General features: G+C 41.1%; 1 protein-coding gene across 3 annotated transcripts in view; it reads right to left on the reverse strand.

Moving 5' to 3' along the window:
- Positions 1-1,154: 1,154 nt before the first annotated feature.
- The window catches only part of mcph1 (microcephalin 1), a 53,668-nt gene continuing 41,518 nt past the window's right edge, over positions 1,155-13,304 (reverse strand). For all 3 annotated transcript variants that reach the window (XM_014213755.3, XM_014213773.3, XM_014213764.3), the window contains exons 14-15: positions 2,418-2,655; positions 1,155-1,340 (exon numbers count right to left, since the gene is read on the reverse strand). In XM_014213755.3, coding sequence (XP_014069230.3) covers positions 1,276-1,340; positions 2,418-2,655 — 303 coding nt within the window. In that variant the 3' untranslated portion in view covers positions 1,155-1,275. The remainder of the gene's footprint in view (positions 1,341-2,417; positions 2,656-13,304) is intronic.

A 13,304-nucleotide genomic window follows, 5' to 3' on the forward strand; every position in this document is an offset into this window, starting at 1 on the left:
CAACACATGCCCCACACAGAATGCACTGCAGCTGCCTCTGCAATGCAATGCTGCAAGGTAAACGGAGCATTCCATTGGAAATGAATGTACTTCTGGTGTACCAAAATGCAATGACACTGTTGGTGTGATGGAGGCTGGAGGTGTAAGCCACTTGCCAACATTGTGCAAGCTGATTGGTTTAAAGAAGAGTTCTGAGATTGGTGGTTGCTAAGGGTGGATGACAGTTGCTAATGTGCTGGTGTCAGGGAAAAGTCTAAACGGGATACTTGGGACATCCCATCTCTGACATCACCCCCATTTAAGTTGACATTTAAAACGTTATAAAAGGTTCCAATGCAGACGTTTTTTTTTTTATCTCAATTTCAAATAATTTCTGGGTAACAATTAAGTACCTTACTGTGATTGTTTTCAATTAAAAGTGGTAAATAAAATAGCTTCTTAGCAATCATTTTGCAAGATGTCTGGGAGGGGTCTGAGTGGGGAGGAAAAAACGGAAAATTATGTTATTTGTAACTAATTCCCCAGTTAGGCAAAAACTCTACCCACCAAAACAGGCTGACATTTCAGGCTGTCTTTTCAAACAACTCTTACACTAAAAGGGCATTATAATTTTCACAATATTATTCTAACCTCACTGTGGAAATAAAACACAGGGAAATCTAGTTTTTTGGCTGCACTGGGCCTTTAAGGTTAGGGTAAGGATTTCCCAAGGACCTGGCATTGAATTAACCCTGGTGTCAGTGCCAGATGCCAGCAGCAGTAAAGCAAGATCTGCCGAAAACTAAGGCTGAGTTTTAAAGTTATTTAGATAGTAGTGTGTGTCTGATGAAACCTGACAAGTGTGTGACCTGTGCTATCCAGTATAACTTGACAGTAAATTACTGAGTGAATTGTTAAATAGATACTGTATAAGCACTAGCCTAGGTCCCAGATCAGTTTGTGTCGTATAACCAGCTATCTTTGATGCATAGTAAACTCCTATGACATTAAAGCACTGCTTTGACAATAGACTCATCTTTGAATTGGAACTGTGATGAGTGGATGGACTGACATGACTAGTTTTGTGACAAATAATCACAAATAGAGATGTCCTTATAGTTCAGTCTATATCAAACAAAAACCTGCAAAGTTATGCTGCGATGAGAACATTCTGACAAGGTAAACGTTTTATTAAATAGAATGCAATAACAGTAGAAAGTCAATTCACATTCAAGGGGAATAAAAGCGAGAACGATTTCCATATGTGTTCTCTCAATGTTTGGGTCCAACTTCATATTACCGGGACTTCCATTCCAAGTCATACTTCTCATATGGAAGTTGCTTGAGATGTGTGATACAATCTAGAGGAAAAAGGAAGTCAATGAATGCCATTGTTAAAGAAACATAATGAGACAGAGGGTAAAAACGTCAATTTACATAAATATTCTAAGCTAAAGCCAAATGTAACGCCACACAATCAAAAAACAAAATCACAACATTTAGTAACATAATACAAATATTCATGAACATTTGGGGTAGGTGCAACATGAGAAAGTGAAAATGTCAAGGGTTTGAGTGAGAGGTGTCTCCAAGTGGCTATGCAGCTATTCAAAGGCATTTCAATGCACTTTTATAACTCAAGGAAAGAGCGTTCAACTATTATTAGATGCTTTCTGGAGCTCTCCAAGCTGTTCCATTGAGGAATTGAATGAGCAGGTTGTTTGGAATGCAGCCATGCACCCCACCTTCACGCAATTACTGTTGTTACGCAATCCAAAACCAGCCCATCACAAATCGCAATCTGGGCAAGGTGGGCATCATTTGAAAGCTTATTCTATTGCCAACATGACTAGCTTTCCCAAGGTACTTCAGAGAACAACACAATTTTGGTGCATATGGAATGTCATGAGTGCATTCAGGTGAGTCTTCCATGGCCATTTTCTTTACAACACACAGAACATAGGCCCATTTTGTTCAAAATAACCTGGGCTATGACGCAATGTCATTCTTGTAACTGTAAAGCATCATTGCGATCATACATTTCGATACTGTAAATGACATGAGTTGGAAATGTGAAGTGCACATTTGGACTCATGGGTGTGTGTGGTTTGCTTGTGTGACAAAGACATATTTATAATTTTCGACTTCTCATCTTTCCGAACACATCAAGCGCTCTTGATTTACAGCACTCCCCTTACTGAGACAACACTACAAACCCAATTTGCGGGAAGGATGGGGGCATCTTGTTGCGGGTGATGCTCCGGCTTAGAACTTGAATCCCATACATCGCAGTAAAGCGGAGACTCAGAGCCTGCTCTGTACAGCGACTGTGTTCCAATTTAAGTGCTTATCAGTGAAGTAATCTACATTTTTCAACCTGTATATGGGATGGAGTGTAAAAGGGCTACACATGAATTAACACTGGGCTGACATCTTACCCAGCACCCACTGCTCGGAGAGAATCCTGCTCCCTTCTGGTCTCTTGCCGTTGTACTCCCCTATGCAGAGGCCTGTCTGCCGGACCGTTTTGCAGACTGTGCCCCCACACAGCTGGATGAGCTCCACCAGGCTGTGGGTGGGGGGCTGGGTGTTCCGGGAGACAAACATTGCAGGCTGATCCAGGAAGAGGTCCTGCTGGTGCTCCCCTGCAGACAGGTGCTGCTGCAGACGGCAGATCTGGGAGGAGAGACATGATAGGGTCTTAGATGGGATGTATTTTCAAGAAGAGTAGAGTTGTTTGCAGTGGTGTTTTAAAAGAGCTCATCTTAATAGAGCTAAATGAGTAGTTATTCATAAATGTACATTTTGTATATGTATTGTGCCTTTGCCTGACCATTAGTTGTCACAACTCAAGTGTGTTGCAGTGTTCTCTTTTCACAAGGAGAGGGCAGAAAAACACCTTGAATTTGTAAATACATTGAACAAAAATATAAACACAACACGTAAAGTGTTGGTCTCATGTTTCATGAGCTGAAATAAAAGATCAGACATGTTCCATACCCACAAAAATCTGCGATCCCAAACCATCTCAATTTGGTTGAGGTCGGGGGATTGTGGAGGCTAGGTCATCTGATGCAGTAAATGACATGTGTTTATAGTTATATTATAGTGAAGACATCAAAACTATTAAAATAACACATATGGAATCATGTAGTAACCAAAAAAAAGTGTTCAACAAGTCCAAATATATTTTATATTTGAGATTCTTCAAAGTAGCCACCCTTTGCCTTGATGACAGCTTTGCACACTCTTGGCATTCTCTCAACCAGCTTCATGAGGTACTCACCTGGAATGTGTTATTTCATAGTTTTGATGTCATCACAATTATTCTACAATGTAGAAAATAGTCAAAAGAAAAACACTTGAATGAGTAGGTGTTCTAAAACCTTTGACCGGTAGTGTATATATATATTTGTTGTAACAGGAGTCATGATGAATGATTACATGTCGTTTTTGTAATCTGGGCCCATGCTTATTTACTTGTAATGATTGAAAATACAAAGGAAAAAAAAGAAGCTAACCACATGGAAAGAACTCATTCCACTCATTTTGTTAACTGCTTTTCATTGTGTAATTTTGGCAATGAATTTAATGTCTTAGGTTCATAACGGTGCACATTTTGGAGGTTGGACAAGGGGTAGAGCATTGTACCTTATACTAAGCTTAATCTAAAAGGTGATCCCCTACTCAGACCAGGTAGACAATTACATTTCACTTTGAGGATACATGTTGGTTACCTCAGACTCCAATCCACATCTCTGTGTGAGTAATACCCCTTTATCCACAGCCTCTAAGAATGGACAATGGGAAGTAAGCCTTATTGTGCTGAGAATCTAAGAGATAACAAAAGTCCTATGACATTGTCTGACACAGCTCATAGCTTGTAGTAATACATCAAAGATTCAATACAATGCCATTCTCCGCACCTGGTTTGATTCCTTGGATTGTGATCCAGGCTGTCCATTCTCCTTGCCTGGAAGCAATGAATGAGAACATACATGCAGTCTTCACTGGCATTGTGCTCCATTTTAAGACTACTGAGTGGTGCTCTAAACTGCAGAGGAAGTTTGGAGTGCTGCTCCGTGTCCAGTAGGGTTGCAAAATTTCAGTAACTTTCCCCAAATTCCCTGGTTTTCCAAAAATCCAGGTTGAATTCATACACTTCAGAGAAGACCCCTGGTCATCCCTACTGCCTCTGATCTGGTGGACTCAAACAAATGCTTTGTTTGTAAATTATGTCTGTGTGCCCCTTGCTATCCATCAATTTAAAAAAAAGTTAAATGGTGCCATCTGGTTTGCTTAATATAAGGAATTTGATATGGTTTATACTTTTGATACTGAAGTACATTTTAGCAATTCCATTTACTTTTGATACTTAAATATATTTAAAAGTTAATTCTTTTCGACTTTTACTCTAGTATTTTATTGGGTGACTAACTTGATTCCTTTTCTATTAAGGTATCTTTATTTTTACTCAAGTAGGACAATTGAGTACTTTTTCCACCAATTGCATTTTGAAATGTTATACGATCAGCATGCATCTCTCTGAAGCGCATGGGGCAGGGAGGACAGTGGTTCGCTCATCACAGCAGGATACCCCAGCGAAACAAGCACAGCCGCAGGGCAGACACTTTCATTAGAGAAATCATGAGGATAATGCACTTCACCGTTTTACCAAATCATGGTTTTAGCCGCCACAAAAATAGGACGTTTTGAGTGAGGTGATAACGTAGAATGTGCGCAGCGCGTTTATAGGCACGATTTCCATTTTTTACGATCAATGATCTTGGCAGTCTAACTGATGACGAGTCAGAGCAGGTTTCTTTCCCGATGCCGCGTTTGACTTTGAATGTGAGGTTGAGTAACCTCAGCCTATCAGAAAACCGGGCTGGTCCATCTTGGTAGGGCAGCTGGCCATTGCCCACTGATCAGGCAACGTCTCATTATAGAGTAGTATAACAGAAACATTTTGCAAAAATCGAAACAAAAAACTATAGGCCCATGGGCCGCCGGCCATGTCACATTTTTCAAAAAAAAAATTATATACAGTACATTCGGAAAATATTCAGACCCCTTGACTTTTTCCACATTGTTACGTTACAGCCTTATTCTAAAATTGATTAAAATATTTTTTCCCCCCACCTGATAAATCTACACGCAATACCCTATAATGACAAAGCAAAAACAGGTATTCAGACATTTTTGCAAATTTATATAAAAAAATATATCACATTTACATGAGTATTCAGACCTTTTACTCAGTACTTTATTGACGTTCCTTTGGCAGCGATTACAGCCCTGAGTTATTTTGGGTAAGATGCTACAAGCTTGGCACACCTGTATATGGGGAATTTCTCCCATTCTTCTCTGCAGATCCTATCAAGTTCTGTCATTTTCAGGTCTCTCCAGATATGTTAGATCGTGTTCAATTCCGGGCTCTGGCTGAGCCACTCAAGGACATTCAGAGACTTGTCCCGAAGCCACTCCTGTGTTGTCTTGGCTGTGTGCTTAGGGTCATTGTCCTGTTGGAAGGTGAACCATCACCCCAGTCGGAGTGCTCTGAAGCAGGTTTTCATCAAGGATCTCTGTACTTTGCTCCATTCATCTTTGTCTCGATCCAGACTATTTCCCAATCCCTGCCGCTGAAAAACATTCCCACAACATGATACTGCCACCACCATGCTTCACAGTAAGAATGGTGGTAGGTTTCCTCCGGACGTGACGCTTCTCATTCAGGTGAAATAGTTCAGTCTTGGTTTCATCAGACCAGAGAATCTTGTTTCTCATGGTCTGAGTCCTTTAGGTGCATTTTGGCAAACTCCAAGCGGGCTGTCATGTGCCTTTTACTGAGGAGTGTCTTCTTTCTGGCCATTCTACCATAAAAGGCCTGAATGGTGGAGTGCTGCAGAAATGGTTGTCCTTTTGGAAGATTCTCCCATCTCCACAGAGGAACTATGGAGCACTGTCAGTGACCATCTGGTTCTTGGTCACCTCCCTGACCAAGGTCCTTCTCTCCTGATTGCTCAGTTTAGCCGGGAGGCAAGCTCTAGAAAGAGTGTTGGTGGTTCCAAACTTCTTCCATTTAAGAATGATGGAGGCCACTGTGTTCTTGGGGACCTTCAATGTTGCAAACATTTTTTGGTTACCATTCCCCAGATCTGTGCCTCGACACAATCCTGTCTCGGGGCTCTACGGGCAGTTTCTCCTACCCCATGGCTTGGATTTTGCTCTGACATGCATTGCAACTGTGGGACCTTATATAGACAGGTGTGTGCCTTTCCAAATCATGTGGTAAATTCAATTGATTGGACATGGACTCCAATCAATCTGTAAAAGCATCAAGGATGATCAATGGAAATAGAATGCACCAATTTCGAGTCTCATAGCGAAGGGTCTGAATAGTTATGTAAATAAGGTATTTCTGTTTTTTTTTATATAACTATCAATTCCCATAACGTTGTTTCAATATGGCTGCGGCCACATCTCTAAGCTTGTGCTAGGCTCTTGAAAACGTTTAATATTATGTTCTCAAAGCATTTTCATAACATCACATTCAACAAGGTTACCTAACATCGACATGTAAAACAATGTAGGTTGATTTGAGCATTTCAGTGCCACTTAGGCTCAACCAAAATTTTACTTCCGCTTTATCCCACCCGCTTTATCCCAGCCCCTTCCAAAAGATACATTTACAGGTTGGAGCAGTGGGCTGCCACACTGGGCGATTGTGGAGCAGTTTTGCATCTTTGAAAATAAGTTGTCTTTAATGATCTTAAAATGTGTCCCAAGAACAACCTACTATTGAATTAACTAAACATATCCTCTACACCAGGTATTCCCAAACTGGGGTACGTGCAATGCTGTCGGGAGTATGCCAAATAAAAATGTGATTCACATTTAAAAAATAAAATTGTTTTATTTTTATTCACATTTTCAAACAGTCCATTTATATTTTCCAACAGGGCTATACATTTGGGTGAGGTTTTTTCCTCGCCTGAGTAGCCTCGTTTCACTGCGAAAAATAAAATTAAACCATCTAAGCAACAACACAATGTCAAATACAGGTAGTCTAGTCAAATAATTAACATCCAATCACATTAACCGTTACTCTCTCATGGGAATTCCACAAACGGTCCGTATTGTAGCCAAACGTAGCTGCTGCTCATTCCATTTGCTCGAAAATTGATAAATGGTTAAAAAAAAGGCCCGCGTCCATAGAGACACATACCAGCTCTACTGGTAGTACTGCTACTACCAACAGTACTAGACCTGCACCTGTCAACAACACAAGCTGTTCTGCTTCCACAAGCACATCCAATGCTAGCATCAGTAATTCTACATTTGTTGTTAGCCCAGCTAGCATGGACACTGACAGTTGTGAAACTGATGCAGCCGAAGTGCTGCTGCCCCCTTACCCGGGAAAGCACCGAACAACAGACAGGGACGTTGGACCATCGAAAAGGCGCAAATATGATGAGAACTACATTGATTTGGGGTTCACTTAGATTGGGAGTAGTGCCTTTCCTCAGCTACAGTGTGTTATATTTGCAAAAGTACTATCGCATCACTCGATGATGATCACTCGAACCTTAAACACTTGCGCAGACATTTAGAAACAAAAACATGCCAATTTCAAAAATAAGCCACAGGAGTTTTTGGAGCGAGAATTAAGATGACTTTCGAGTAGTAAGACATGTATAAAAGCAACAGATACCATTAATAAGAAGGGGCTAGAAGCGTCTTATATGGTGAGCTACCGAGTGGCTAGGCCAGGCAAGCCCCATACTATTGGAGAGGTTCTTCATTCTTCCTGTTGCAGAGGATATGGCTGGGACAATGCTGAGGGAAAAGGACAAAAAAACTATACAGACAATGACTTCATCAAACAACACTGTTTCATGACGCATCAGTGACATGGCAGGAGATGTTTTGAAACAATTACTGCTTCGCAAACAAGCCAGTGAATTCTGTGTGTTACAGCTGGATGAGTCAGACGTGGCGGGCCTGGCACAGCTCCTGGTATATGTCCGTTACGTTTATGGGGGGTTAATTAAGACATCCTCTTCTGCAAACCAGTGGAAACCAGGACAACAGGAGAGGATATTTTTAAAGTATTGGACAGCTTTGTGACATCAAATGGACTTTGGTGGTCAAGATGTGTTGGTATCTGTACTGATGGTGCAAAAGCCATGACAGGGAGACAGTGGAGTGGTAACGCGCGTGTAAGCAGTTGCTCCCAACTCCACTTGGGTACACTGCAGCATCCATCGAGAGGCTCTTGCTGCCAAGGGAATGACAGCTTCAAAGACGTTTTGGATACTACAGTGAAAATGGTTAACTTTGTTAAAGCAAGGCCCCTGAACTCTCATGTACAGTGCTGTGAAAAAGTATTTGTTCCCTTCCTGATTTCTTATTTTTTTTGCACATGTCACACTTAAACGTTTCAGATCATCAAACAAATTTAAATATTACACAAAGATAACCCAAGTAAACACAAAATGCAGTTAAGTGATGATTTTATTTATTAAAGGGAAAAAAGCTGTCCGAACCTTCATGGCCCTATGTGACAAAGTAATTGCCCCCTAAACCTAATAACTGGTTGTGCCACCCTCAGCAGCAACAACTGCAATCAAGCGTTTGCGCTTGGCCCACTCTTCTTTGCAGAATTGTTTTAATTTAGCCACATTGGGGGGTTTTCGAGCATGGACCGCCTTTTTAAGGTCATTTTTTTTTTAAGCCATTCAGAGGTGGATTTGCTAGTGTGTTTTGGATCATTGTCCTGCTGCAGAACCCAAGTGCGCTTCAGCTTGAGGTCACGAAGAGATGGCCGGACATTCTCCTTCCGGATTTTTTGGTAGAGAGCAGAATTCATGGTTCCATCAATCACAGCAAGTCGTCCAGGTCCTGAAGCAGCAAAGCAGCCCCAGACCGTCACACTACCACCACCATATTTGACTGTTGGTATGATGTTCTTTTTCTGAAATGCTGTGTCACTTTTACGCCAGATGTAACGGGACGCACACCTTCCAAACAGTTCAACTTTTGTCTCGTCAGTCCACAGAATATTTTCCCAAAAGTCTTGGGGATCATCAAGATGTTTTTTTTTTGTTGCCAAAAGTGAGACGAGCCTTTATGTTCTTTTTGGTCAGCAGTGGTTTTCGCCTTGGAACTCTGCCATGGATGCCATTTTTGCCCAGTCTCTTTCTTATGGTTGAGTCATGAACACTGACCTTAACTGAGGCAAGTGAGGCCTGCAGTTCTTTAGATGTTGTTGTGACCTCTTGGATGAGTCGTCGCTGCGCTCTTGGGGTAATTTTGGTAGGCCGGCCACTCTTGGGAAGGTTCACCACTGTTCCAAATTTTCTCCATTTGTGGATAATGGCTCTCACCGTGGTTCGCTGGAGTCCCAAAACTTTAGAAATGGCTTTGTAACCCTTTCCAGACTGATAGATGTGAATTACTTTGTTTTTCATCTGTTCCTGAATTTCTTTGGATCGGAGCATGATGTCTTGCTTTTTGAGATCTTTTGGCCTACTTCACTTTGTCAGACAGGTTGTATTTAAGTGATTTCTTGATTCAACAGGTCTGGCAGTAATCAGGCCTGGGTGTGGCTAGCAAAAAATGTGATTAACCACAGTAAATTCATGATTTAACAAGGGGGGGGGCAATTACTTTGTCACATAGGGCCATGAAGGTTCAGATAGCATTTTTTCCTTAATAAATACAATTATCACTTAAAAACTGCATTTTGTGTTGTTTACTTGGGTTATCTTTGTGTAATATTAAAATTTGTTTGATGATCTGAAACCATTTAAGTGTGACAAATGTGCAAAAAAATAAGAAATCAGGTAGGGGGGCAAATACTTTTTCACAGGACTGTATTTTCTGCACTATGCAATGATATGGGCAGCGACCATGTAACGCTTTTACAACATACAGAAGTGTGCTGGTTATCAAGGGGCAAAGTATTGACACATTTTTTTAAATTGAAAGACGAGCTTAAAGTTTTCTTTACTGACCATCATTTTCACTTGTCTGACCGCTTGCATGATGACGAGTTTCTCACACGACTGGCCTATTTTTTTAATTATTATTATAGATTTTTTTTAATCGCCTGAATGATCTGAATCTAGGATTACAGGGACTCTCCGCAACTATATTCAATGTGTGGGACAAAATTGAGGCTATGATTTAAGAAGTTTGAGCTCTCCTGTGTCTGCATTAACAAGGACAACACACAGGTCTTTCCATCAAATGAACTCAAGCTTACGGACAATGTCAAATGTGACATAGCGAAGCATCTGAGTGAGTTTGGTGCGCAATTACAGGTACCTTCCCGAAACGGATGACAAACTGAATTCATTATTCCTTTCATGCCCTGCCTCCTGTCCACTTATCAATATCTGAACAAGAGAACCTCATCGAAATTGCAACAAGCGGTTCTGTGAACATTTAATTTAAAATCAGAAGCCACTGCCAGATTTCTGGATTGGGCTGCACTCAGAGTATCCTGCATTGGCAAATCGCGCTGTTAAGACACTGATGCCCTTTGCAACCACTTACCTATGTGAGAGTGGATTCTCGGCCCTCACTAGCATAAACTAAATACAGACACAGACTGTGTGTGGAAAATGATTTAAGACAGTCTCTCTCCAATACAACCCAACATTGCAGAGTTATGTACATCCTTTCAAGCATACCCTTCTCATTAACCTGTGGTGATTTATTCAACATTTTTGATTAACAAATAAAGTGTTATATGTAAGATGGCTAAATAAAGATCAAAATGATTGATTATATTATTATTTGTGCCCTGGTCCTATAAGAGCTCTTTGTCACTTCCCACGAGCCAGGTTGTGACAGAAACTCACTCATTCTTATGTTTAATAAATGTATCGTATAGTGTGTGTGTGTGTGGCAGGCTTACAATGATGGCAAAAAAACTACATTTGAGAGTGCACTGACCCTGGTGCTAGAGAGGGTACGCAGCTGGAGGTTGAATGTTTGAAGGGGTACGGGACTATAAAACATTTGGGAACCACTGCTCTACACTATACACCAGATGTAGCCTATTGTGTCTATAGAGCCTTGTAGCATCCACCAAGGGGCATGAAGCAGATTGGGTTTTGAATGTCAATTCCGGCAAAAAAAAGAGGCTAGGTCATTGTGTGACACTTCCTTCCCCCTGATGCTCTTCCTCCCGACATGAAACGACTGACAGACAAACATCCACGCCCACACATCTAATGGTGTAGCGATTCAAGCAGAACACCTGAACCATTCAGTGTTCTGTGTTTCTGGAATGAACAGCCTTCCTCTGTGGTCATCTGCCTAAAACGTGCCGCATTTCCTTCACATTCTATTACATCACTTCACTTCCTGTAGTTCAGCTTCTTGAGTCTGCTGGGACTAAAGAGAGTGTGAGTAGAAGGCAAATGCAATGCGTTCATGGATCGCCTCAATAACGGAGGATGTTGGTTATTGTGTGGTAGGCCAATATGATGGTCAACGCAATGTAATAGGAACTGATGCTTAGAACTAGACAGAATATACCTAAAAAGGGACAAGACTAAAGGACCTTTGGAATAATGTAAGACCTTTGGCTATGTTGATCATTTTCTCAAAGTACAAACCTGTCACCCAAAAGGCTTCTGCATTCTTTGGTTTGGCTAGGTGAAAGAGTGTGCTCGCATACATTCGACCTTCACTTGAAAAACGAGAAAAAAAAGTGTCAATAGTACCGCTTGTCAATTTTGAGATGCCATAGCCAGTATACACTACCTAAAAAGTCTGAATTAATAGATATCTTGAGTTATCGGTCATTAATTCTGATGTTTTTGCAGAGGAGAGCTTAGGTCGCTCAATTTTACATCTATACTAAACAAAAATAAACACAACATGCAACAATTTCAACGACTTTACCGAGTTACAATTCATAAAAGGAAATCAGTCAATTCAAATAAATTCATTAGGCCCTAATCTATGGATTTCACATGACTGGGCAGGGGCACAGCCATGGGTGGGCCCCAGGAGGGTAAAGGCCCACCCACTGGGGAGCCAGGCCCAGCCAATCAGAATGCGTTTTTCTCCCACAAAAGGACAGAAAGACTCTTCAGTTTCATCAGCTGTCCAGGTGGCTGGTCTCAGACGATTCCACAGGTTAAGAAGCCAGATGTGGAGGTCCTGGGCTGGCACGGTCACACGTGGTCTGTGGTTGTGAGGCCGGTTGGACATACTGCCAAATTCTCTAAAACGACGTTGAAGGAGGCTTATGGTAGAGAAATTCACATTAAATTCTATGGCAACAGCTCTGGTGGACATTCCTGCAGTCAGCATTCTAATTGCAGGCTCCCTCAAAACTTGACATCTGTGGCATTATGTTATGTGACAAAACTGCACATTTTAGATTGGCCTTTTATTGTCCCCAGCACAAGGTGCACCTGTGTAATGATCATGCTATTTAATCAGCTTCTTGATATGCCACACCCGTCTGGTGGATGGATTATCTTGGCAAAGGAGAAACGTTCACGAACAGGGATGTAACCAAATTTACTCACAAAATTGGAGAGACATAAGCTTTTAGTGTGTGTGGAAAATTTCTGGGATCTTTTATTTCAACTTATTAAACATAAGACTAACACTTTACATGTTGCGTTTATATTTTTATTCAGTATATTTCAGATGTTTGGTGCAGTATTTCTGAAGTGAAAAATGTGCATGAAAATGAGTCTATCGTTGAATGACAAACACTTAATTGAAGAATCCCTACTGTTGACTAATCACCAACGAAGTGCCGTAGACTTCGGAAGCCGAACTTAAGCTTCCCCCGAGATAAAAATGACGTGCAAAAAACATTGTCGTAATATATGCAAACTGTTCTGAACTGTTTCAGATGGGAAGCATGCGGACACCTAAGAGAGACTCAAGCGGTTTCACTCAGAGGTGAAATATGTTCAGCTTCAGTGTTAAAGGAAATGAAGAATGAAGCCAGTGGAGCAATAGGAAGATGATCATGATTGAGAAAAATCCCTGGGGTTTAAGACAAAACATCCTCCAAGCGGATTCACTTCCTGTACAGACCACCTCCATCGCACCGTGTGTGATATCAGCTGTTTGATATAGCTCACATCATTGGAATAGACAATGACAGAAAAACACCTTTACTATACATCACAGGCTGGCTCATTATCTTGAAGATAATAAATGCAATACACTCTCCATAAATCTTATGTTTGATGTTAAACTGTATAAACTGAGCGATAAGCAGCCTTATTAGTAGTTTTGACATTAAACTTATGTCGGTCTTTACAAAAAGCCATAAACTA

This window comes from Salmo salar, chromosome 01, assembly GCF_965601325.2.
Source record: "Salmo salar chromosome 01, fSalSal1, whole genome shotgun sequence".
Classification (NCBI taxonomy): Eukaryota; Metazoa; Chordata; class Actinopteri; order Salmoniformes; family Salmonidae; genus Salmo; species Salmo salar.